General features: G+C 43.4%; 1 protein-coding gene across 1 annotated transcript in view; it reads left to right on the top strand.

Annotated features, from left to right (window-relative positions):
* Positions 1-26426, top strand: part of PPM1E (protein phosphatase, Mg2+/Mn2+ dependent 1E) — a 436341-nt gene that overhangs the window by 367772 nt on the left and 42143 nt on the right. Inside the window, exons 5-6 of the mRNA XM_077482226.1 lie at positions 5886-6029; positions 9530-9623. Of these exons, the coding sequence (XP_077338352.1) occupies positions 5886-6029; positions 9530-9623 (238 nt within the window). The remainder of the gene's footprint in view (positions 1-5885; positions 6030-9529; positions 9624-26426) is intronic.

Genomic DNA, 26426 nt, shown 5'->3' with positions numbered 1-26426 from the left:
AAGAACAATCAAGCGGTGGCTTAGGCTATAAGAAGACCCTGAAACTGCACTGCTGCACGGTGGCCAAGACCATACAGCGGTTTAACAGGACAGGTTCCACTCAGAACAGGCCTTGCCATGGTCGACCAAAGAAGTTGAGTGCACGTGCTCAGCGTCATATCCAGAGGTTGTCTTTGGGAAATAGACGTATGAGTGCTGCCAGCATTGCTTCAGAGGTTGAAGGGGTGGGTCGGTCATCCTGTCAGTGCTCAGACCATACACTGCACCCTGCATCAAATTGGTCTGCATGGCTGTTGTCCCAGAAGGAAGCCTCTTCTAAAGATGATGCATAAGAAAGCCCGCAAACAGTTTGCTGAAGACAAGCAGACTAAGGACATGGATTACTGGAACCATGCTCCATGGTCTAATGAGACCAAGATGAGCTTATTTGTGTGTTTGGTGTCGTTATCATGTTGAAATACTGCCCTACAGCCCAGTCTCCGAAGGGAGGGGATCATGTCCTGCTTCAGTATTTCACAGTACATGTTGGCATTCATGGTTCTCTCAATGAACTGTAGCTCCCCAGTGCCGGAAGCACTCATGCTGCCCCATACCATGACACTCCCACCACCATGCTTGACTGTAGACAAGACACACTTGTCTTTTGTATTCCTCACCTGGTTGCCACCACACATGCTTGACACCATCTGAACCAAATAAGTTTATCTTGGTCTCAGACCACAGGATATGGTTCCAGTAATCCATGTCTTTAGTCTGCTTGTCTGCAGCAAACTGCTTCCTTTTAGGATGACAGCCAAGCAGACCAATTTTATGCAGTGTGCGGCGTATGGTCTGAGCATTGACAGGCTGACCCCCCCCCCCCCTTAAATCTTTGCAGCAAATCTGGCAGCACTGATATGTCTATTTCGCAAATACAACCTTTGAATATGACGCTGAGCACATGCACTCAACTTCTTGACCATGGCAAGGTCTGTTCTGAGTAGAAACTGTCCTGTTAAACTGCTTTATGGTCTTGGCCACAGTGCAGCAGCTCAGTTTCAGTGTCTTGGCAATCTTTTTATAGCCTAGGCCATCTTTACGTAGAGCAACACTTCTTTTATTCAGATCCTCAGAGAGTTCTTTGCCATGAGTCACCGTTGAACTTCCAGTGACCAGTATGAGAGAGTAAGGCCTCTTTCACACGGGGCGGATCAGTAATGATCCGCCCCGTGATGATCCGCTCGCTCAGCGGGGATCGCTCCGTTGTCCCCGCTGAGCCGGCTGCGGACAGGGCGGTCTCCGCACACTGTGCAGGGACCGCCCTGTCAGCTCTCCGCTCTCCTCTATGGGGATCGGATGAGCACGGACCGTGTGTCCGTGTTCATCCGATCCGCTCTGCAGACGGATAGAAAAATAGGATTTTCCTCCGTCTGCAGAATCGGACTGTTGCGGAGGTGGAGGAAATCGGGTGTCTGCGGATGTTCATCCGCAGACACCCGCTATCCCATAGGGATGAATGTATGCCCGTATTTCATCCGCAAACGGATGGATGAAATACGGACATATCATCCGCATGTGTGAAAGGGGCCTAAGAGAGATAACACCAAATTTAACACACCTGCTCCCCATTCACACCTGATAACTTGTAACACTAACGAGTCACATTACACCGGGAAGGCACAATGGCTAATTGTGCCAAATTTGGACATTTTCACTTAGGGGTGTACTCACTTTTGTTGCCAGCGGTTTAGACATTAATGGCTGTGTTTTGACTTATTTTGAGAGGACTACAAATTTACACTGTTATATAAGCTGTACACTCACTACTTTACATTGTAGCAAAGTGTCATTTCTTCAGTGTTGTCACATGAAAAGTTATAATAAAATATTAAAAAAAAATGTGAGGGGTGTACTCACTTTTGTGACATACTGGGGGTTATTTACTAAAGGGAAATCCACTTTGCACTATAAATGCAAACTACAAATGCAAAGTGCACTTGAAATTGCACTAAAAGTTCACTTGGAAGTGCAGTCGCTGTAGATCTTAGGGGGGCTTGCTAGGAAAATAAAAAAAACAGGATTTTAGCTTGCACATTATTGCATAATAAAATCAGTGGAACTTTCCCTAATTTCAGATCTAGCCCTCAGATTTACAGCGACTGCACTTCCAAGTGCACTTTCAGTGCAATTTCAAGTGCACTTTGCACTTGTAGTTTGCACTTTTAGTTCAAAGTGGATTTGCCTTCACAGGGGGCAAATACCAGGAACCTTCACAGGGGGCAAATACCGTGGCCCCTCACGGGGGTGGAAAATACCAGGGCCCCTCACAGGGGGAAAATACGGGAGTCCCTCTATTGGGGCCCCTCACAAGGGGCACATACCGGGCCCCTCACAGGGGGCACAGACCAGGGCCCCTCACAGGGGCGTCGATCCAGGAGGCCACAGAAGCACCCCAGAGGGACCGACCACCCCAGGGAAGAACCCCCCCTTCACCACTCCGGGGAAGAAGAGGAGGGAACCCCTTACTTACCTCTCCAGAAAAAAGCACGGGTAACGCTCCCAGGCAGATCCTCTTCACCACCGAAGTGGGGGGCTGTCGGCCAGGAGGAATGCTGTGACACAGGCCGAGACTCGGTTGTATGCGACCTCGCAACACATTTAACTCACAGGGCCAGCTCCTGTCCAGTGGGGCTATGTCACGGCCGACCTAGCATGTAGCTGTGGTCTGCGTGCGCTCGCTGGCCGGACTGGGGTGACCACTGGATCAAGCGTCCAGCATGTCGCGCATCCCAGCAGTGGATTGTAGGAAAAAATCCAGGAAAAAGAGAAAATAATAAACAAAAAAATTCCCAGGACTAGAGATCCCAGCAGGGAACTAGGTCCTTACTCCCGACTAGGCAGAAAAAAACTGAATACCTAGAGCAGGGAGGAGGTCATATACTGACCGAGAACAGCCCATGGGAGTAGCCAGGGGTTGATTTTTTGTTCTGCCTAGTCCTACTCCTGCGGAGATGATCTAACGCTATCGTTCTGAATAAAGAAGGCTGTGTCTGTCAATGAATGAATGAGAAAATGTATTTATATATTTTTTTTAATCTATACACAAATGTTTTGCCTTTTGTGTCAGTTTTAAACAGAATGGGCTGTTTTACAAGGTGATCGTTTACAACCACTTTAAGCTGAAATTCCTGCAGCTGTAAAGTCCCCATATTATTGCAGCTCTGCTCATCAATGCAGCCTTATATACATTTTTTTAATGCCAGCGGTGTAAGTACCTCAATTTTTCTTGGTAGCAAGTTCTAGCAGCTCATGTAATGTAGAGCTCAGACTGGGGGAGGGTGGATTGGCACAAGGATTCCATTGTATTGCAGGGCAAGGAGCTAGCTAATAGGGTGAGGCAGAATAACAGGCAAGATGCGTCCTTCGGTCTGCCACTTCTTATTTTACTGTCCAGTCACAGGCTGGGGATTGGACCAGACTTGTAGGTGTTACTTAGCTGCAGCAGAGAAAAATCAGGTCTCCAGCACTGGCAAGGACCTTATCTTAAATTCTTAATCTTAAATTAACTAAATCAATTAGTTTAATTAATTTAAATTGGAACTGCATTTCATCTGAGCACCAAAAATTTAATTTATTTAATTTTTAATATTCAAAGCAAAGCTCGCCCCCTGCATAATGATTAAAAATAGTCAATCTTCATTGAGAGAGTGAAGTTCAGCTTTAAGTAATCTTAGAAATGGGAATCCAAACTCTCTATAACAAAGCTTTCACACCGAGCCGCCCCAGGCTTCAGGGTAAAGCAGCCCTACTTTCAACACAGCTTTACTGACATTTTAGCGGCACTATACGGCCACTAGCGGGGGTGGTTTTAACCCCCTGCTAGTGGCCAAAAAGGAGTTGAATCCACCCACAAAATGCTGCCAGAGCGGCGTTTTGCCAGCGGTATCTCAGTGCTGCCACATTGATTTCAATGGGGAGCAGCGGTTGAGGAGCGGTGGAGGAGCAGTGAGTTCACAGCTCCTTCACTGCTCCAAAGAAGCTGCTGGCAGGACTTTTTGTGACACCCTGCCAGAGCACCACTCCAGTGTGAAAGCCCTCGAGGCTTTCACACAGGAGTGAAAGGAGACGCTTTTTTCAGGCGCTATACAGGCGCTATTTTTAGCACTGTAGCTCCTGAGAAATGCTGGCAGTGTGAAAGGGGTCTAACAGTTAAAGCATCTCCTTTAAATGTATTTATTCTGTGTTTCAAGCTGGTTTCCCTGTATTAAGCTGTAATATAGATTCATCTGCCTAACCTCCACAGGTCCTCATATTTGCTTGTCTTTAAAAAAAATTTTTTTTTTTTTTTTCATATGTGCAAATTGGAACAGTAAATGTTAATTATCATCTATTCTGCACATCAGTGAACTTTTTTATGAAATCATCCAAACTGTTTATTTTATCCTTGTAAAACATACCATGGGTAGCTTAGAGTAGAGTATAGCTATTGTCGCCATAATGGGCACTTTGCAGCATTCCACAATCTTCTTTATTCTTTCCCAGCTGACCCATATTTCATTGCTTAGTGAGGGAAATTGATTTAGAAAAGGTACTCCTGGTAAATGCCAACTCATTTTTCATCTAGGCACAGGTATACAATATGTGGGTTCAGAAGAAATGCATATACTTGACTAGAACTAAATGGCTTTATGATTTCTTGCTTTCAAGTACTGTGCATGAAGCAATATTACTGGCAGGAGAGAGAATGAAGCAGATAGAATGAGGCGGGGAATGGATGGTAAATTATTCTGTGCACGAGCAATATGCTCTCAGATTGGAGCAGATGTGCGCGTGACACAGCAATGTCTATCACAGTGACAGCAAGCTCAAGGTGACATTGGGCTGAAATAAAACAGCAACAAGCTGTCATTATACTCAAAAATGATAAGCTTTGTGCCACACCAACTGTATCCAAAGAAGTTGTTCAAGGGAGAAAAGTGTCCATTTTTTTTTTTAATATGACACCTACATGCATTTGCTGCTTGGGAAAAATCTGTAATTGTTTCCTTCCTCATCGAAAACTGAGCTGATTTGACCAATTTTGGGAGTATGCTGGCATATTTTTGTAATCGCAGTAACTGCATCCTTTCAATATCAGTACTGAATAGAGTTCAAAGGGTTCAAACCCCTGTCAGTTTATTTTTTGCTGTTTATGTCCTGTTGGGGAGAATTCTCTTTATGTACTGTCTCAGAAAAGCAACATAAAACGATAAGAAATGTCTACAAAGTTAGAAAATGTCCCTCTTAGTTGTCACCAGAAAGAGCAAAAACCTCCATTGGATGATTCTTCACTTCTTGTTCTACAGCAGTAAATCTCCCCACCAGGCACATGAAGCAATGAAAACCTGCCAGAGGTTCTAATCCTTCACTACTCTATCTAAAAGTATAAAACATGTTTTGGCTGTACTTACACTTTAATAGTCAAGGATGAGCTGGACAGATTATAGATAGCATGGCTGCAATTCTGTTACATACATCTGGAAGTCACTGGGCTGCCAGGAAATGCTGGATATTTGTTTTCACTTTGTGAGCATTTTCTAAGCAATGTCTTGCATTTAGCTATGTTGTCATAGAACTGTTCTCATTTACTTTTAGACTGTAGATCCTCTATAAGAAACATGCTTCACTGCATTTTTAATCTACAGGTAGGTACCTCACATTTAAAAATCTTTTGTTGAAAAAAAAAGTTTTTCACCGAAGTGGACATTTTCATATATAACATTTTTTTAAATATTCTTTTGTAATATTTATTTCCCTTACACACTAGAGATATATTGAAAAGTAATTACTCGTGTCCTTGCCTCTTCTTCAGAGTGTGTAGTGTAACTCCCTAATAATTGCTCTTTGTATATATTTTTCTTATCTAGAATCTCCGTTGTGGTACAACAGGTGTGGTGACCTTTATTCGTGGCAATATGTTGCACGTGGCTTGGCTGGGAGACTCCCAAGTAATGTTGGTACGAAGGGGACAAGCAGTGGAACTTATGAAGCCACATAAACCAGATAGAGAGGTAATGTCCTCACAGTTCAGTTTCTTTTATCATATTCACTACATGAACATATCAAATGTGTGAAATAAAATCCCTTTCATCACTAGGGTCAGATGCTTCCATGTGTTTGCTAGTCCTGTGCTTGGGGAAGTATCTGATAAACCCCTGATGTAAATCTTTCTATAATTTACTAGCAAAGTATTTACACTTTCTTCAGATTAAACATAGTGTTTATAACTTATTGGAGTGATGACATTTATCACAGGTTTATGGTCCAGTCTGATCAATATTCCTATCGCACACGTTCCTGGTAGAAATGGCTCTTAAAATGGTGGGTGCTGCAGCGATTACCAGTTGGGTCCTAGAAATATCAAACAAGCGTACATATTCGCCAGCACACCATGGATCGGCAAATTTTCATCCAAAACGTTTTAATGAAAAAGATCACATCACAAAGGAAGGTACAACGTTTCTGAGCCGCACAGGACCCCTTCGTCAGGCATCAAATGCCTGACGAAGGGATCCTGCGTGCCTCCGAAACATTGCACCTTCCTTTGTGATGTGATCTTTTTCATTAAAACTTTTTGGACAAAAATTGCCGATCCATGATGTGCTGTCGAATATGTACGCTAGATTTATAGTCCAGTCACCAGTTTACCTGTAGCACTTTAAAATGTTTCAGCAAAGAAGATCCTGCCAGTAATACACTTTCTGTCCTAGAATGACTATGCTTCCTCACTGTACTGTATCTGTATCTGAAGAGCAGTGCTGTCATTCTGTATAAGGACTACAGAACACCTTCCTTTTGAGTGGCTGGAGGATATCTGAATTTTGGTTTCTGCCCTTTCAAAAGCATGACCTCATACAATGTCTCCTAGCTTCTGAGTGGTCTAACACAGGACACATAAAAAAATAATGATGGATTTCTGTAATTTGACCCTAATATGTGTGCTTATGAGTAATAATTGCCTAAAGACTAAATATTCAGATTGTTGAAAAATATAGCTTTAAAGTGTATGTAACCCCCAACAGTAAACCCCTCTTTGAAAGTGTCTTGTTATACCTGTTTCATAATGGCAAAACAAAAAAGGTACCCGTTGATCTTGCCAGAAATCCAGTGAGCTCCTAACTCTGAGCTCTCTGCTGTGTTATCAGCCCTGCTCATTTCACCCTGAACATCTGCCCCTTATGATAGGTGGAGGTAACCATGCTGCTTCTTCATAGACTACAGTAAGCCAGGACAGGAAGCATGTTGGCTGGATCACCAGGTGAAAATATTTTTTTGCATGATAAGCATTTGTATTATTAATAATAAGTGGGTAACAGCAAAATGCACACATGGAGTGTGTTGCTCCTCATCCAACCATCCCAACACACATAACTTTGGATCAGGTTGAATATTAATAGAAAAAATGGTGGTTATAGTGTCTAAGATTAATGTCCAATATCGAAAAAGCTTGGGGCATTTCAAGAGCATGTGGATCATCGTACCTGTGTCTAATGTGCATCTAGCACACAAGGGCAAGTCTCTTTTAATACTGTCTCAAAAGTTTTTGAGGAGCATGATAGGTTTTATGGATAATAAACAATTGTTTCTGTGTAGTTGATGGCAATACCTGTAGCACATTATTTATAATATCAGACTATTCATCATCCAAGAGTCAAGCAATCGGTGAGGGAACCGTCACAGACTATACACTAGCCCTAGACTGCTGATTGTGTGCCACATTTGCAGAAATTGATAAAAATCTATTAGAAAATCTAAACTGCTTTTTTAATGACTGAAAATCTTTAAGGACTTGCCTATTATTCAGTTGTGCAATATTAATAAGACTGTGTGCAGCCCAAGCATCAAAACCTTCCAGTTTGAAAACCTCACAATAATTAAAAATTATGAATAAACATGTTTAATTAATAAACCCCAGGTAACCCAGGTGTTTTTGTTTTTATTTAAGTAATACTAAAGTCTCGTTTTTTCATGTTATAAATACCTGCTCTGTGCAGTAATTTTGCACAGAGTGGCCCAGATCCTCCTCTTCTCAGGTCCCTTACCGGCGCTCCTGGCTTCTCCCTCCTGTTGAGTGCCCCCACAGCAAGCAGCTTGCAATGGGGGCAGCCAAGCCGCAGCTCTGTGCATCCATTCAGACATGGAGCCATGGTTCGGGCCGATGTCTGCTCTCTCTTTTCATTGGTTAACTGACTTTGACAGCAGTGGGGGCTAATGGTGCCACTGCTGTTTTTCAGCCAGTCAGAAGGGAGAGTCCTGGACGACCGAGGCACTCGTGCACATCGCTGGATCGAGATGTGGCTTAGTTAAGTATTGGGGGGGGCTGAGGGGGGCTGCTGCACACAGAAGTTTTTTTTTATCTTAATGCATAGAATGCTTTAAGATAAAAAAAAACCTTCTGCCTTTAGAACCAATTTAACTCTGGGCCCTAAATCTGCCAGCCTCAAAACTATCAAGTGGACAGTAGGAAAAATGGTCACTCGGACAAGCTGTGTAATTGTAACTGCTAAAAAGTAAATCTTCGTAATTTTGCAGTGTTTACAATGAGGCTTAGTTTTTTCAAATAGTGGCAATTTATTTTTAAAACATTTATAACGGATTCCAAAGGGCTGCATTATGTAGTTCATTTAAAAATTGAGGGGTCCAAATAATTTTGAGAAGATTGACACATCCCAAAACTGTCAGCAGTAGTTTACACCAATTTACAGATTTTTGCTTTTAAATTTGGTGATCAAGGGAAGGTTATTAAGGGAGACATACATAGATAAAGTACACACAGGTGTATAGTTATACCCAGGTAAACAAAGGAATCCACTAGTTTAATTTGAGTGGCAGAACTTGGGATTTGCCTAGATATTGGATCAAGAGGTAAGAGTGGATTTATTCCAAATAATTGTAAAGCCTGAAAGGGTCCCAAATCTCCCTACTAGGCTTATTAGGCTCTCAAGCGAAGCACATGTATCACCCAGAAAGGACACCACATTATCTGCGTATAGAGCTTTTTTCTCTCCCCCCCCCCCCCTTTTAAATTCTACTGTAGATGGTTCTAGGTATATATTGGCTGTCAATGGCTCAATGGCTCAATGGCCAAGGCAAATAGATGACTTGAATCTTTTTTTTTCATTCTTTATTTAGAAGTTTTCAGAATTAAAAAAAAAAAAAGTTAAAAATGTATATATATATATATATGCATATAGGTGGGGTAATTTCTGGGAGGACTTGCATTTTTACAATGTCAGCCTAGGCCTAGGCAGTGAACAAAATCATCACTTCAAAATCCGGGGCCATACAAATATGCAACAGCTGTATTCTTTATTACTATCAAATATTGCCAGAAGTTACATTCCTTTAGGGTTCATAAATGTGTTACAGTCTGTGGCTCTAGTTCAGTTTTAAAATAAATCCTAAATACTAAAATAAACTGGCCTATAATTGTAGGCCTATAAGGTCTATAGTTATTCTTCTTACATGATATGCAAGGATAGTTAATAACCCTGTGTTTGTGTGTCCAAAGGATGAAAAACATCGCATAGAGGCCTTGGGAGGTTGTGTGGTCTGGTTTGGGGCATGGAGAGTTAATGGAAGCCTGTCTGTCTCCAGAGCTATTGGTAAGCAATTGACTTTAATTCATTATTTCCTCTTCTCTTTGTCTCTTTATGACTCTTATTTTAAGTAAGTGTTTGATGGTCTCAGACATACAAACTAAAGAAACACCAAAGACAAGATAAATTACGTAGGGAAATCCTTAGTCATCTCACCTACAATGCAATTAAATTGCAAAGGCCCTAGGCCTCTATTAACTAATTGGAATAATGTCCTTAGCATTTATTCCAAAGCCATAGGCTTTATTTACAATTTAGGTCTGTAGAGGCCCCGCACAGGTAGCATGGTACTTAGTAAGTGAGCTGGCAAGTGAAATGTATTGCCCTTGACTGATCTGATTACTTATTGTTCTGTTCCTGACGAATCTTTGTATAAAACCTGGTTCCATGTTTTAGTGAACTTTTAAATAGTTTGTATCAAGCTGGTCCAAATGAACTATTTTCTTCACTTAACGTTACAGTGGCTGCACTGTATTCAGCCCTGGGGACTTCCCATCCTGCTCAAGGAACAAAATCAAGTCAGCCGTTCCCAGGCAGCTTTGTATTTTCTGAATGATTACAAAGCTTTTAATTGACTGAAGCGGAGATCATGACGTCATCCACCAGCCCATCAGAAGATGGCCGACTCCGTTTTGTTTACGGAGCTAGACAGGAAGTCCTCATTTGACTGTAAAAAGGGCATGCTGGAAAACCAACACCTGATCATCACTCACAGTCAATCACTGGGAGCGCTGATTAGTGTGTTCTGATGGGGGAAGTCACCCTGTCAGAACACAAAGGCACAGTGGGAGAGATCGCTGCACTAATATTGTTGTGTTAATACAGCAATCTCTGTTGTTTTTTTGCTCAGCCCTCTGGGTTTAATGAAAATAATTGAATGTGTGTACCAGATGTATGAATTAGTAAATTGCAGTATGTTAAATGTATTTTTTGAGTTTCGAAACAATTTAATGAGTAGAAGGAAAACAAAAAGCAGTTTTCTTAATGATACATCACGGGACACAGGGCCATAGTAGTTACTATGTGGGTTATATAGGCCACCTTTAGGTGATGGACACTGGCACACCCTAAACAGGAAGTTCAACTCCCTATATAACCCCTCCCCCTACAGGGAGAACCTCTGTTTTTTTTGCCAGTGTCTTAGGTGTTGATCACGAGTAAAGACGTGCTGTGTTGAGCTCCGCTGGTATATTCCTTGCTGGGGCAAGCCATACAGCTGGATCCATTCAAAGTGTCTTTTCCAGGCCTCATGTTGGAAGAAACAAGGTTTTACCTGTAACGCTTCTCTTTTTAGAGAGCTGGACCCAGGGATCCAGTATTTGTTTTTTTCAGCCATACTCCTGACGGGGTGCTTTTTACAGGCCCAGGGCTGTGGATCCCCTGATGAAAAGGGGGTCCCTGTCCCTGAAGGTTTTTTAATGGAGCCCACTGTGAGCGGTTAAGATTGGGTCTGTTTTACCACAGAACCCTGCAGTTGAATAAGGTAAGGGAGATTCCTAAGGAATTTTTAGAATTATTTTGGGTTTTCTTCTTTAAGTAAATGTTTGCTATGCCTAAAGTCACCACCAGGGGCTATCAAGATCACATACCTGTTCCATGCTGGTCAGTATTGCTCGGTGTCACCAGCTGCATGCTTCCTTCAAGCCCAAGCTCCAGGTAGGATGTGGGAAAGGAGTTTTTTTCTGTTTAGGAATGTCCCTCCACAGTTTCTCCTCCCGAGTAAGAGGCCATGGGGCGGTTGACGGTATGCCGCACCACTCCCGCTGTCACCGCCATTACAACAGCTCTCCACCCACCTGCCCTCCTCTCTCCTCCACTCCAGCCCCCCCCCTCCACATGCAATCCGGTCAGATCGGAGCCCCACATGCGCAGGAAATCTGTCATTTTTTTTAAAAAGATGAGGGGGGCAGAAGGGGTGGTCGGAGGAGGGGGACTGAGCATTAGCGAGGCGTCGGCTTGGTTCAGTGCCCACAATCGCGGGCCATGCTTAGCTATAAAGGTGCACATTTTGCAGGTGCACACAGCTAAAGGAGGGACACAGAGCAGATGGATTGCATGTGAGAGTGGTTGACATAGGTATGCCCAGGCACATTTAGTTAGCATCAGACTGAGCTTTGATGGCAGCGGCAGTTGCTGAACTATATTGCTCAGCAGTGGGTGCATTTCTGGTAGTACTTCTGCATTTGTGCTTAGGGGCTCAAAGGGATCTCCCTCGGGCTCTGAGGACCCTCCCTCTGCAAAGTCATCTCCCCCTGAAAAACCTGGGGAGGCTGGTCAGAGTGAGCCGTCTGGGTTAGTGACCTTAATTGCATCTTCACAAGTAGAAGAAAACACATTAAGGCCCCTTCTATCACCCAGGACCCTCAAACTGAGAAACTTTGGGAGAAGGAAAATGATCCCCCTCAGGGGACCGAGAGGAGACTGATGACTCCTCTTCTGAGGAATCAAGTGGGAAAGGTACCTCTTCAGCCTCACAGGCTGAGAAATCTCTTCCTGAAATGGTCCGCTCCACATTTAATTTACCGGTAACTGAGTCAGTTGAAAAGCCCACTTCTGGTTACTGTTCACTGAAGCCTCCTCAAGTTGTGCATGCCTTTCCTGTTCATTCATTGCTGGGAAAGCTTATTTATCCTGAGGGGGATCACCCAGATAAGCATTCTTTCCCTCCTAAAAAAGTTTTCAACACTTTATCCTATGGAGGAAAAAATTTACTAAGAGGTGGAGTGTACTGGCAATTGACGCAGCTATTTCCTCGGTAAATTAAAATTTTACTTGTCCGGTTGACAATGCTCAAATGCCCAGGAATCCATCTGATGAAAAATTGGAAAATATTTTCTCTTTGGCAGGTTCAGCAGCTCAACCTGCAGTGGAGGCAATTGGGGTATGTCAGTCCAGGAGAGACTATTTGAAACAGGTGCTCAAGGTTTTCCCTGAACAGCTAGCCCAGGATTTCGCCAAGCTGCCAGGGTCTTGGTATTTTGCAATTGACACAATCAGAGATTCTATTCTGCAAACCTCTTGCTTTACGTTTGGTTTGGGGCATAGCCGTAGAATCTTATGGTTGAAAAGTGGTCAGCCGAAGCGCCATGCAAAGCTCCTGGCTGTTTTTTCCTTTCTGTGGTGAAAGGCTGTTGGGGATGGGAAAAGGTACCCTTTTGACAGTTAAGAAAAGGTGTAGAACATCCCTCATTTAAACAGGATCTTTTCTCCAGTGCCAGGGGCATTTGCCTTCAGGCAGTCGCAACGGCCTCCACCGCCAGGTTCAAGAGGACCTCAGGGTCAACCCTAGTTACAAAAGAAGCCCTGTGGAAAAAACCTACAAAACAGAACACTAAAGCCTCTTATGAAGGGGCGCCCCCTCCTTTGAGTGGGGTGAAGACTTCTGCAGTTCTCAAGGGTTTGGCAGGAGGAGTTTCAAGACAGGTGGATGATCTCCATAATAGCTCTAGGCTACAATCTAGAGTTCCGAGATTTCACCGTCTCCTCGTCATCCTCAGGGCAAAGGTCCATAGATCCAGAGAAAAATAAGTCTCCTTTTTTCAAGTATTAGTCTGACTTTTGTCTCAAAAAGGGTCATGGTGGTCCCTGCAATGGAGCAGGGGTTGGTTTTTTTTTCAAACCTCTTTACGGTGCCAAAGACCATGGGGATGTCAGACCTATGCTAGATCTCAAGGATCTAAACTGATTCTTAAAATATCCACTTTTTCCATGTGGAATCAATCTAATCTGTTGTCTCCATCCTATAAGGAGGAGAACTTCTGGCATCAGTCAACATCAGGGATGCATACCTGCATGTGCCTATTTTTGCCTGCTCATCAAAAATATCTGCGTTTTGAAGTAGAAAAATATCACTTTCAGTTGCAGCATTTCCTTTTTTGGTCTAGCTACTGCACCTTGGGTGTTTACAAAATTTGTGGCCCTTGCTTTGGCCATATTAAGGACTCAGGGTATAACAATTGTAGCATAGCTAGATGACCTGCTCTGAATAGACAGGTTGGTAGCCCGCTTTGACCAAAGCATGGACTCCACAATCAGCTACCTGGAATACCTAGGTTGGGTCCTCAACCAAGAGAGATCTTCTTTAAAATCATTAAAAAGACTAAGGATACTTGGGTCTGGTTATAGATACAGCCCAGAAGAGGGTGGCTTTTACCCCAGGCAAAGATCAGTTCCGTAAAGGAGCTGGTTCAGATGGTAATGCAAAGAAGGGTCCTTCTATTCACCTTTGCATAAGGTTGTTGGGAAAGATGGTTGCTTCATTCAAAGTGATTCCCTATACTCAGTCTCATACGAGACTGCTGCAAAACAGTATCCTGTCTACCTGGAACAAGAAGGTCTAGATTTCCAAAGGGTGAGCCAGAGCCTCAGTTGGTGGAAGATATCCAAGCATCTGCAGAAGGGAAAATCCTTCTTACCAGTTACCTTGAAGATGGTAACATCTGCCAGCCTTTCGGTTGGGGAGCAGTCCTGGAAGAGGCGACTGTCCAAGGGAAATGGTCCAGAATTGAAAGGACCTTGTCCATCAACATTCTAAAGATTCGGGCAGCGCACCTAGCCCTAAGGGCCTGGACGTTCAGGTTGCGGATTTGTCCTGTCAGGATTCAATCCAACAATGCCACAGCAGTGACTTATGTCAATCACCAAGGTGGCACCAGAAGTCAAGCAGCCCAGGGAGAGGTAAATTATATCCTAACCTGGGCAGAAAAGCAGGTGCCGCAGATATCATCAGTCTTCATTCCAGAGGTAGAGAATTGGCAGGCAGACTACTTGAGTCACCAGCAGTTGTTCCCCGAAATCTTTCTGCCTGTATGCCAAAGATGGAGGATTCTAGACGTAGGTCTGTTTGCGTCCAGGTTCATCAAAAAGAGTCAACAACTGTGTCAAAAACAAGGGATCCACTTGCATATGGAACAGAAGTGTTGGTGACCCTGTGGGATCAGTTCTCATTGATTTATGCATTCCCTCCTATTCTGCTGTTACCACAACTTCTTCGCAGGATCAAGCAGGAAAAGAAGTTGGTGGTTCTTGTGACCCCAGCGGGCCCAGAAGATCTTGGTATGCAGAGATCATAAGGATGGTGGTAGGGGACCCATGGACCCTACCACCACGTCCAAACCTGCTCTCGCAGGGACCAGTATTCCAACCTATCTTACAAATGCTATATTTAACATTTTGGCTATTGAGACCCATATTCTGAAGAATCGTGGGCTTTTAGGCTCAGTAATATCTACCTTGATTAATACAAGGAAGCTTCCAGAGTCATTTATTATAGAGTCTGGAAGGCATATGTTCTGGTGTGAATCCAGGGGTTGGCATCCTAGATGGTATATTCCTTGCCTTTCTGTAAAAAGGATTAGAAATTAAGCTGGCATAAAGGGCCAGGTCTCGTCCTTGTCAGTCTTATTCCAGTGACCACTTGCTTCGCATTCCCTGGCCTGGTGACACAGCTTAATCCGCCAGTTAGGTCATCCTTAAAACCTTGGGACTTGAATTTGGTTTTGTCAGGTTTACAAAGACAGCCTTTTGGGCCGATACAACATACTCCCTTGATCCTTTTGACAAGGAAGTTGTTTTTTTCTGGTTGCCATATCTTCTGCAAGAAGGGTATCAGAATTGGCTGCTCTTTCTTGTAAAGAGCCATATTTAATTATTCACAAGGATAACGTGGTATTACATCCTTAGCCTAGCTTTCTGCAGAAGGTAGTTTCAGGTTTTCATCTAAACCAGGATATTGTTCTACCTTAATTTTTTCCAGAATCATGTTCTAACATAAGAAAGGTCGCTACATTCTCTTGATGTAGTGAGAGCAGTCAAAGTCTATTTGAAGACGACTACTCAGATTCAAAAAAATTGGATGTTTTTGTTTGTGTTGCCTGAAGGTCCTAGAAAAGGACAGGGACAAGGACAGTCGAAATCTACTATTTCTAAGTGGATCCTACAAGTAATTATTGAAGCTTATGGTTTAAAGGGAAGGTTCCACCTTTTCAAATCAAAGCGCACTCCACCAGGGCTGTTAGTGCTTCATGGGCAGTGCATCACCAAGCCTCCATGGTTCAAATTTGCAAGGCCGCAACTTGGTCTTCAGTCCTTACATTCACCAGATTCTATTAGGTGGATGTAAGAAGACATAAGGCCTTTGGTTGCAGTGTACTGCAGGCAGCAGTATAGGTCCTCAGGCCTGAGGGCACCCTACTTTTTTTTGTGTCGCCCCCCCCCCTCAGTTGGCATTGCTCTGGAACATCCCACATAGTAACTACTATGGCTCTGTGTCCCGTGATGTATGCTTAAGAAAATAGGATATTTACAACAGCTTACCTGTAAAATAATTTTCTTTGAAGTACTTCATGGGACACAAAGGTTCCTCCCCTCTTTTTGAGTATACACGTGTATTGCTTTGCTACAAAACTGAGGTACTCTCTGTAGGGGGAGGGGTTATATAGGGAACATCCTGTTTAGGGTGTGCCAGTGTCCATCACCTAAAGGTGGTCTATATAACCCACATTGTAACTACTATGGCTCTATGTCTAGGTATTTGTCGTAATTTTTTTTTTAAATCATTTTTATTTAGCAGAGACAATATACAAACACAGAGTATCAGGTATTTTGAAACATCAGATACAACAAAAAAAAACATTGCATAGTGCATAATAATCCAGTCCACAGAACCGCTACCCCGATCCAGGGAAAGTGCGACTTCAGTAAGATTCTAGTATCCCCACCTGTATTCCAGTGATTTTGCCCCTTTTTTTTTTTAAGTAAGAAAATAACTATATACAACCCCCTCCCCCCAACCGGGCATGAAAAAATATATAGAGAAGAATATTTCACCACCTCATCTTATAACTTACATAACCGAATCTATAACCCCACCCTCAAGTCCCTCCCATCAACTTTTGACACATATATATATATAGGTCCGTCTCCATATTTCTTCAGCCTTTACTCATGCACCAATCTGCCAGTGTCTCCTTTGAGTCAACCCACCTAAACCAAACCTTCATAAATTTTCTAGGGGCTCCCCTGGCCTTGTTCGTCATGCGGTTCAAGAGAATGTCAGCATTCAACCACATCCCTAACCTCAGTCGTTCCGTGTAAAGCCATCTCCTCGTTATAAGCTTCCTAACTCCAAAGTACAAAAATCTGAGGAACAGTTTGGTGTGCTCATTCAACACCTCTTGGACAAAAATTCCTAAGAGACATCTCAAAGGAGAGCATATATTGGGAAGGTCGAAGTTGTCTTTGATAAATTCAGTCACCATAGACCACAATGGTCTCACCATCGCACATTCCCAGACCATATGAACAAAAGAGCCATCCACCCCCAAAGATTTATGGCAAGTAGTGGAGTCTCTCCTGTTCATACAGAATAGTCTGACCGGTGTATAATACATCTGATGTAGGTATCGTAGCTGTATCATCCTGTCCGTTGAAGAGATGACAGAGCCCAGATAAGTATCCAATGCCTCATCTCCTCTGACAATTCCGGTATAAACATTTCCCAATGAGATCTGGCTCTTGCTATCAACCCGGAGTCCCCTGGGGCCCACTTCCCTATAGTATCTGGAAATTCTTTTGACTGGGTCAGGATCCCCCAGGACCCTTTCCAAAGAGGTATTTTGTATGTGTATTTCCCCTATACCAAACTGTGCCACCGCCGCATGCCGCAGCTTTGCGTATCGAAAATGCCAGGTTCTGGGTATCCCAAATAGTTCCCTCAGCTGAGTATAAAAGTGCACAGCTTCCTCTCCTGAAATATGTGGTAAAGATACTTAACCCCATATTCAGCCCACACGCTCCCATCCTCCAGTTTGGAAAACTGCTTGAGGATTTTGTTATACCACAGAAGGTTATTAGGTGATCTCCATAGGGGTGCATCTTTCTTTTGTTGGGCACAGATATTAAATATCCGTCCAAGCAGAGCCATCATGGAACCCATCCTTCTACCCGGCACCCCCTTCCTAAATACCATATTCAGCAGATTTTCCTTTGAAGTAGCCACCACAGATTCCATCAACGTAGTAGCATTAGGAATCCGAAGAAAAAATCTCTGATGGTGGAAGGACAGCTGTGCTGCAAAGAAGTTTCGCAATTTCAGAAGGGCCAGTTGTCAGAAACCATGAACCAGACCAAGACAGAAGTACAATTAAATCACACTTGTTTATTAATAAGCCAGCCCTGACACCAGTCCTTCCATCGTAACAGGCAATTTCAATACGGCCATGGACACCCTGGGGGCTGGAGATCCCCATAAAAATCCCACGACCACAGAGTCTATTTTCCTAAAGATCTGCTTTGACACATAGACAGGTGAGTTCAAGAGGATGTTCAAAAACTTAGGAAGAAAAATAATTTAAAATAAATATATTTTACCCATCATTGTAAGTGGTAGCCAATTTTGTACCTTCTCCCGAAGTGCTCCTATGCTCGGTGTCAAATTCAGCTCCAAAAACCTAGTGATGGGGAGTTGTATCTGAATCCCTAGATATTTAAAAGATCCCAACAGGCAATCAGTAGGAGCAACCACATGTTCATCAATGGGAAATAGAGACGACTTGGCCCAGTTAATCCTGAAGACAGAGAATTCCCCAAATTCCTGAATCAACCCAAAGGCCGCTGAGAGTGAGGGACCCGGATCCTGCAAATACAGCAGCATGTCATCTGCAAACAAGGACACACGTTCCTCCAGCTACCCCAACCAGAGGCCAGAGAAAGTATCACTAGACCTCAACTTAGTCGCTAGAGGTTCTATGGCTACGGCAAACAGGAGTGAAGACAATGGGCACCCCTGTCTAGTCCCACGAAAAATAGGGAAAGGTTCAAAGATAATATCATTAACCCATAATCTTGCTAATGGTTCGGTGTATAGTAGTTTCACCCAGGAGATGAATACAGGGCCAAACCCATAGGACCCCAGAAGCCGAAACAGGTAAGGCCAAAAGCCTTCTTTGTGTCTAAGGACTCCACCACCCATGTCCCAGAGTTGTCGTGTCTAACCTAAAGGGTCAGAAATAGTCTCCTAATATTCATTTGAGCATACCTACCTGGGATAAATCCCATCTGATCCGCATTCGCAAGCTTTAGTATCACCGTCTGTAACCTCCCTGATATAATTTTGGCCAGTATCTTTGTGTCCACATTCATCAGCAAGATCGGGCGGTAGGAGTCACACAGCCTAGGATCTTTCCCCTCTTTAGGGATCGGAACCACCAGAGCCTCTCTCATGGAAAGCGTCAGTCTACCATCCGACATGGCCGCTTCAAACACTCTCAACAAACGGGGTGCCAAACTATCTCTAAAAGTGTCGTACCACTCCAAGGGAAGACCATCCAGACCAGGAGATCTCCAGGGAGCAAAACAGGGGATTGCCACTGCCACCTCCTCCACAGTAATATCTTCTTCCAGAATGGTGCTGCCTTCAGTAGTCAGTATTGGCAGATAACTATTTAACCACTTGAGACCCGCACTACGTCTATTGACGTCATGGGGTTTCGCTGGTTATATCTAAATGATGCCTGAGTCCACAGACATCATTCAGATATTGCCGTTTTCAGCCGGCGATTCCCTACACCATAAGAATGATCATAGCGGCTGTTCCGCCGCTTGATCGTTCTTACGGGCGGCGGGAGGGCCCCCCCCCTCCCGCCGCCCTCCGGTGCTTCTACCGACTCACCGTTTCCTTCGGTGAGTCGGTCACAGGATCCGCCAGCCCCAGCATGTGATCATAGAGATTTCCGGCGGACTAGATTGTCCCCGGAGTCTCTATGATCGTTCGGAGGCCGGGCGCGATGTTATGACGTCACGCCCGGCCTCGGTATTCAAATTAAATGGCGCCGATCTGGCTAGGAAGCCATGATCTTCCATCGGTGAGCCAGTCACAGGATCCGCCGGCCCCAGCATGTGATCATAGAGATTTCCGGCGGACTAGATTGTCCCCGGAGTCTCTATGATCCTTCGGAGGCCGGGCGCGATGTTATGACGTCACGCCCGGCCTCGGTATTCAAATTAAATGGCGCCGATCTGGCTAGGAAGCCATGATCTTTTTTTTTTTTTTTATTCTTCCCAGCCTAGAGGTGAGATATGGGGTCTTATTGACCCCATATTTCACTGTAAATAGGTTCGATCGTGCCATATTCCTATTACAAGGGATGTTTACATTCCTTGTAATAGGAATAAAAGTCATCAATTTTTTTTATTTTTTTTTTAAGTGTAAAACTAAAAAAATAATAATAAAATTAACAATAATAAAAAAAAAAATTTAAGTGCCCCTGTCCCCGTGAGCTCGCACACAGAAGCGAACGCATACGTAAGTCTCGCCCACATATGAAAACGGTGTTCAAACCACACATGTGAGGTATCGCCGCGAACGTTAGAGCGAGAGCAATAATTCTAGCCCTAGACCTCCTCTGTAACCCAAAACATGTAACCAGTAAAAAAATTTAAAGCGTCGCCTATGGGGATTTTTAAATACCAAAGTTTGGCGCCATTCCACGAGCGCGTGCAATTTTGAAGCGTGACATGTTGGGTATCTATTTACTCGGCGTATCCTCCTCTTTCACATTATGCAAAAAAATTGGACTAACTTTACTGTTTTGTTTTTTTAAGCATGAAACTGTTTTTTTTCTGAAAAAAACACGTTCGAAAAATTGCTGCGCAAATACCGTGCGAGATAAAAAGTTGCAATGACCGCCATTGTATTCTCTAGGGTCTTTGCTAAAAAATCATATATAATGTTTGGGGGTTCTATGTAATTTTCTAGCAAAAAAATTAGGAATTTTACATGAAGGAGAGAAATGTCAGAATTGGCCTGGGTCTGAAGTGGTTAATAAGTAGGTCTCCAGTGTCCCCCCCCCCCCCCCCAGAGGTGCACAACACATACAGTTCCCTGTAAAATTAAGCAAAGACGTGTAAAAGCAGCCTACTGTTCTTGTCCCTAAACTCAACTATGCGCTGCCTTTGAGCAAGTCTGAGTTTAGCAGTGTAGCACTGACCCCCTAAGGAGCTGCTGACAATTGATTGGGCCTACACTCTGCCTCTCAACCCCTGAAAATAAGACTCGACCCCCTTGGCACAACTGTGTAGGAATTTTATTGTAAGACCCAATGGTAAAGAGCAACAAAATAATAACACAATATATTGTATATTTACCGTCACCTGGGTATCCCTCATTCCCCCAGCTATAGCAACAGATAGAATTTCACGCCAGTTGTAAATTAACCACATAAACAGTTTACTGGGAGAAATTTGTTCAATACATTAGACACAGCGATAATCCCAATATAAAGAATAAACTTAATAACATCAAAGTGTAGGTGAAACCCAAAACGCAATAGTCACGTGAGAAGCATATGCAGACAGGCAGAGGATGGGACTTGTACCCAATATGATAACTTCCTTACACTGAACACAGTCCCACTCCTTCCTCAGAGCATACACACATAAAATTAACAGAGCACCCAGATACCATAAAATTGACAGTGCACTCAGATACCATATAATAATGTAATATAGTACATACGTATAGATCATATGCTCAAAGGCTCCCCCTAGGTTGTAATGCAGTTCTCAGAATATGAATAGCAAGGTAAGAACGCTTCGTGATGAATAGTAAAGTCTCTTATCTTCCTGTACACAGAGTCAGACTTTCCGATGCAAAATGTGCAATCGGATCGTGTTGTTGGGAAATACGATCGTGTGTGGGCTCCATCTCACTTTTTCCATTGGAATTTCCGACACACAAAGTTTGAGAGCAGGATCCAAAATTTTCTGACAACAAAATCCGATTGTGTGTAGACAATTCCGTCCGACAAAGTGACACGCATGCTCTGAATAAATTAAGAGCTATTGGCTACTGACCCATTTATAATCCCGACATACGTGTTTTACGTCACCCAGTTAAGAACAATTGGATTTTCCAACAACTTTGTCCGACCGTGTGTATGCAAGACACGTTTGGCACAAAATCCGTCAAAAAAAATCTGATGGATTTTGTTGTCGGAATGTCCGACCGTGTGTACAAGGCATTCCTCTTCAGCTAGCTTATTAAACTGCAGTATTTGTAATCCAGGAAATAAGTGAGTAGCAACTCATAGTAAAGGTGGTGTGTAGATAACTGTGCTCAGTTATATAAAGCACCTGTAGAACTTCTTCCTTGCTGGCACATGCAACTCAAAATTAGCTCTGTAGTTTCACTGCACACAGTCTTTTAATAAGTGAAACCGCTTCTGTTGGACTACAGGTCTCACTAGTCTTCTGGGACCTATTTGCACAGTAACAAAGTATTAAATCAGTCTGGGCAAGTGCCCACTCACCACAGAAGGCCCAGATGCTTGTACTGCTCCGCTTCTGATATCTCAGTCCCGCTCCAAGCTGGAACTGTCACACCACACTCTCCTTCTGATGGTTGGTGACTGCAATGCAGGAAACTTTTGGGATGTCTTGAGCCCTCCAATCCGTCCACATGCTGATCCAGCACACAGTGTTCCATAATCCCTTGGAGGCCACACGATTCAGCGCCGTGCCGCACATTCTTTCAATGGCACACCCACAGCTCCCTGCAGGCAGGTCTTCAATGGCATCCCAGCAAGAGAGAGAAACATGTCACGGCTGTTCCTTATATATCCTTACCCAGCAGGCTGTTCGGTGGCTTGGCCTTGTGAGTAGGTAAGTGGGGCATTGAGGGTAGGTAGTTCCTTGAATGGTTAAAACATATGAGTCACTTCCTCATTCATTACATCTCCCACAATTAATTAGAATGGACACTAGAGGGAGCCAAACTATTGTTTAAAGAACATCACATATTTACATAGTAAATAAGTGGCAAAAACACCTGCGCTACAGTAGTCTGATCTGTCAGGAGGGCACGGTATTCCCTAGTTTTCCCCTGCAACTCCAGCAATCCCTAAACCAGTCAGGGTCCTAACATATTCTGCTTCCGCCAGTGATACCGCTGCTTCCTTCTCTTTCACCTGAAAGGCAAGCTGCTACTTAAACCCACTCACTTCTATCATGAAAAAACCCTCTTTGTGTGGCTTTGAAGGCCTCCCACTGAAGGAGGGGGGAGCCCACCTTCTCATTCTCAACACAAACAGTACCAATAGCTTGAGTACATTTAATCTTCACATATTCATCCTGTAACCAACTAGCTTCCATGTGCTAGTGTTGAATCCCAGGTTTAGGTCCCAACCTAAGGTCTAGTATAATGGGAAAATGGTCAGACAGTGCTCTAGGCAAATATGCCACCTTGCCCACTAACTCCAATCCATCCCCTTCAGAAAGGACAGTGTCTATTCTGGACATTGATTTATGAGTTTCAGAGAAGCAAGAATATTCCTTGGTGTCCGGATGATGAAACCGCCATACATCCGGAAGCCATAAGTAGACAGCCATCCTGCCAAGGGGACTGAAGTCCCAGGAGATGCTCCAAGCCTATCCATAGCCGGATCTGCCACTGCATTAAAATCCTATCTTATGTAGCTTCTAATATATCATCTATATGAGAAAGCGTGAAGGGATGAGGAACATATAAATTCACAAATGTCAGGCACTTATTCATTATTTTGACGATCAGAATAACATATCTTCCATTAATATCCAATTTAATCACCTGTATAGCTATGGGCATTGCTTTGGTAACCAAGGTAGAAACCCCTCTGGCATAAGAGGAGAAACTAGCATGGTAAGCCCCAGCAATATGGACCCACCTGAGAGAGAACCCTGGCACCCTGTAAGTGAGTCTGCTGCAGCAGAATCAAATGTGGCTTATATTTCTTGATATAGTTAAATACTAGAGAGCATTTAAATTTGGAATTGAGGCCTCTGACATTCCAGGACACCACTCTAAGATTGACTTCAATCTCTGTCCTCTCCCATGAGCTTCAATCTTGTCCACTTGGATATCTAGTCCCACTTTTTCAGGAAATCCTCTCAGGTCTACTCTACGATGAAGTTTGGACGATTCAATGCAAATTATACTCCTCCACTGTATCTTGTTAAACTAAACTATTTTGTTTTAGTTGTAGACCGAGCTTCTACAGTTTTGGGCTATAAAACTGATTGGCTACTTTTATGTTGAGGAATATGCTTGTCAGTAGGGAGTTTGTTTTAGTTTTTTTGTTCCCTCACCTAGGTTTCTCATATTTGCAATGCTTTGGGTTATCCTGTACATGTTACCTGCGGGGCTCTCCCACGATGGCTCTCCTCCCTCCACTGCTGGATATTGGGCACCGCTAGCTGGTGTCTACCTACATCCTTTATTGGTGGATTCATTCCTCCCTTCTTTAACTGTCTTTAGACCAGGTCCTCTTCTATAGCAAACTGCTTGGAGTGCAGGCAAGAACGGAGCTTGCTCCAACTCCAGAAGTCAAATGAGAAGAAAAAAAGTCCTATAAGCTGCATGTCACTGCAAGTCTGTACGTGGGTGTATGACAGTCTCAGCCTGGGCTCCAGCCAGGCCATGCCCCAACATGTTTGCTCCACCCCCAGAGCTTAGTCATTGGGAAAAGCTCTGGGGCAGAGCGAAACACGTTGGGGCATGGCCTGGCTGGAGCCTGGGCTGAGTCTGTGGAGCACCCATGTACTGGGTCTTACAGTTTGTATTCTGCTTTCTATTTGTCTGTGGACTTTAACCACTTCAGTACTGGACACTTTGACCACCTTCCTGCCCAGGTCAATTTTCAGCTTTCATCGCATTGCGTGGCCATGCCACACTGTACCAATATGAAAATGTTGTCATATTTTTCACACAAATAGAGCTTTCTTTTGGTGGTATGACATTACCGCTGGGTTTTTAATTTTTTTGCTAAATAAACAAAAAAAGACTGCCAATTTTAAGAAATAAAACCTTTTTTTAATTTCTGTTTTAACATTTTGCAAGTAAATCATTATTCTTCATAATTTTTTTAGGCCAAAATGTATACTGCTATATTTCCTTGTGAAAATAACCCAAATCAGTGTTTATTATTTAGTCTGTAGGAAAGTTATAGAGTTCACAAACTATGGTGTGTATATAATGTATATCTGTAAATCGATCAGTCCTAATGTATTGACAGCCCAAAAATGCCAGGAGAGGACAATATCCCCCAAATGACCCCTTTTTGGACAGTAGACAGTTTAAAGGATTTAGTAAGCGTCATGGCTAGTTTTTTTTTAAATTGTAATTTTTTTGTCCAAATTTTTTCAATTTTTTTTTATTTTTTTACATGCTGTGACCAGTGCAGTACAGTGTCATAATATAATTGGGTTGATGGTGATCAGAGACACTGACTGGTGACAGTATAGTTTTAAAAAATGTATTAATTGTCTCCAAAGACATGCTGGTAGGTTAATTAGACCTTGTCTAAAACAAAAAAAAAACACTCAGTTTATTATTTATGAACACTTAGCACCTTATAAGGAGTACTCAGCACTTTATAGTAATTTACCTGTTTGCCACCACAGAGTGCAGCACTATTTATTGCTTTTATTTTATAACAGTGAATATCACTGTTATAAACGACCACTTTTATTTAATGAAATGGATTAATTCAGTGTTTACTATTGTGATTAGCTGTTATTGGCCACAGCTAATAACATGGCACAGATGTGCTGTGATTGGCCCTGTCTGTACCATGTGATCACTGTGACCAATCACAAAGATAAACACAAAAGTACACAATGAATGTAAGCCATCTATTGTGTACAATTGTTATGTGATCTGCTGTGATTGATCATAGCGATCACATGGTACCGGCAGCGATCTGACACAGCAGGTGACAGATCATACTGCAGCTCAGCGTGCGAAAGATGTAATTCGAGGTCCACCCAGAACTAGAGTGGTCCCATCTGGCCTATAGTACAATGACGGCCAGGTAGGAACTGTCATTGTACTATAGGCCAGGCGGTAACTGGTTGCGTAATCTCGTGAAATTTTTGGGGTCTCGATAAGAAATTTAAAAGATATTTTAATGTTCAAGTTTCTTACTCATAGATCCCATGTTCTGTTTCCATCAAGAGACCCATTTATTGGGAAAATAAAACCCTGGCTCTTAGGCCTTTCTGTACCGCATATTTTGAAAATGCAAGAGGGGTTGCTATATGCTGGTCAATAAATCCCTACCGTGCAAGGTGGAATGGGTCCTTATGGATCCAGGTGGGCAATATATCATATTGATTCTGGATATATATGCTACTTTATATGCTTTTGTTAATGTTTGCATTCCTCCTCCCTTGGATCAGTCCTTATTGTATATGCTATGTGACAAACTAGCTCACTTCCGAATCTCGGATTGTAATAGTGGGGGGGGGACTTTAATAATATCCTTGATAAAAGTTTAGACAGTTCTAACCCCCAGTGCATAGTTACTTCTGATCTGGTGCATTGGGCTAGCTTCCTTAACTGCCTCACACCCGCCGGCCATCAAATGACGGCTAGGCGGCGAGGCTCTCATTCTGGGAGGCTGTCATATGATGTCCACCCAGAGTGACCATTCTTGCACTCCCGTGGGGGCACGCATCACGTCAATCGCTGGTGCGGTGTGTCAGACAGACACAAAACTATACTGATCTCGTTAAAGAGCCTTTGACGGAGGCTCTTTACCATGTTTCAAGATGTAAACAGGAAGAGCTGTGAGTAGAGGAGAGCCGATCGGCTGCTCTCCTGACAGGGGGGGGGGTCTGTACTGATTGTTTATCAGTGCAGCCCCCCTTGGATGCCCACCCAGGACCACCAGGATGCCACCAGGACCACCAGGGATTGGCACCACCCTGGACCACCAGGAATGCCACCCTAGACCACCAGGGAAATGCCAATCAGTGCCCAGGCAGCTGCCAATC

This window comes from Lithobates pipiens, unplaced genomic scaffold (genome assembly GCF_037356315.1).
Source record: "Lithobates pipiens isolate NorthernLeopardFrog02 unplaced genomic scaffold, aLitPip1_a1.2 Scaffold_16, whole genome shotgun sequence".
Classification (NCBI taxonomy): Eukaryota; Metazoa; Chordata; class Amphibia; order Anura; family Ranidae; genus Lithobates; species Lithobates pipiens.
The sequence above is the reverse complement of the archived record's forward strand: the minus strand, read 5'-3'. Positions and strand labels throughout refer to the sequence as shown.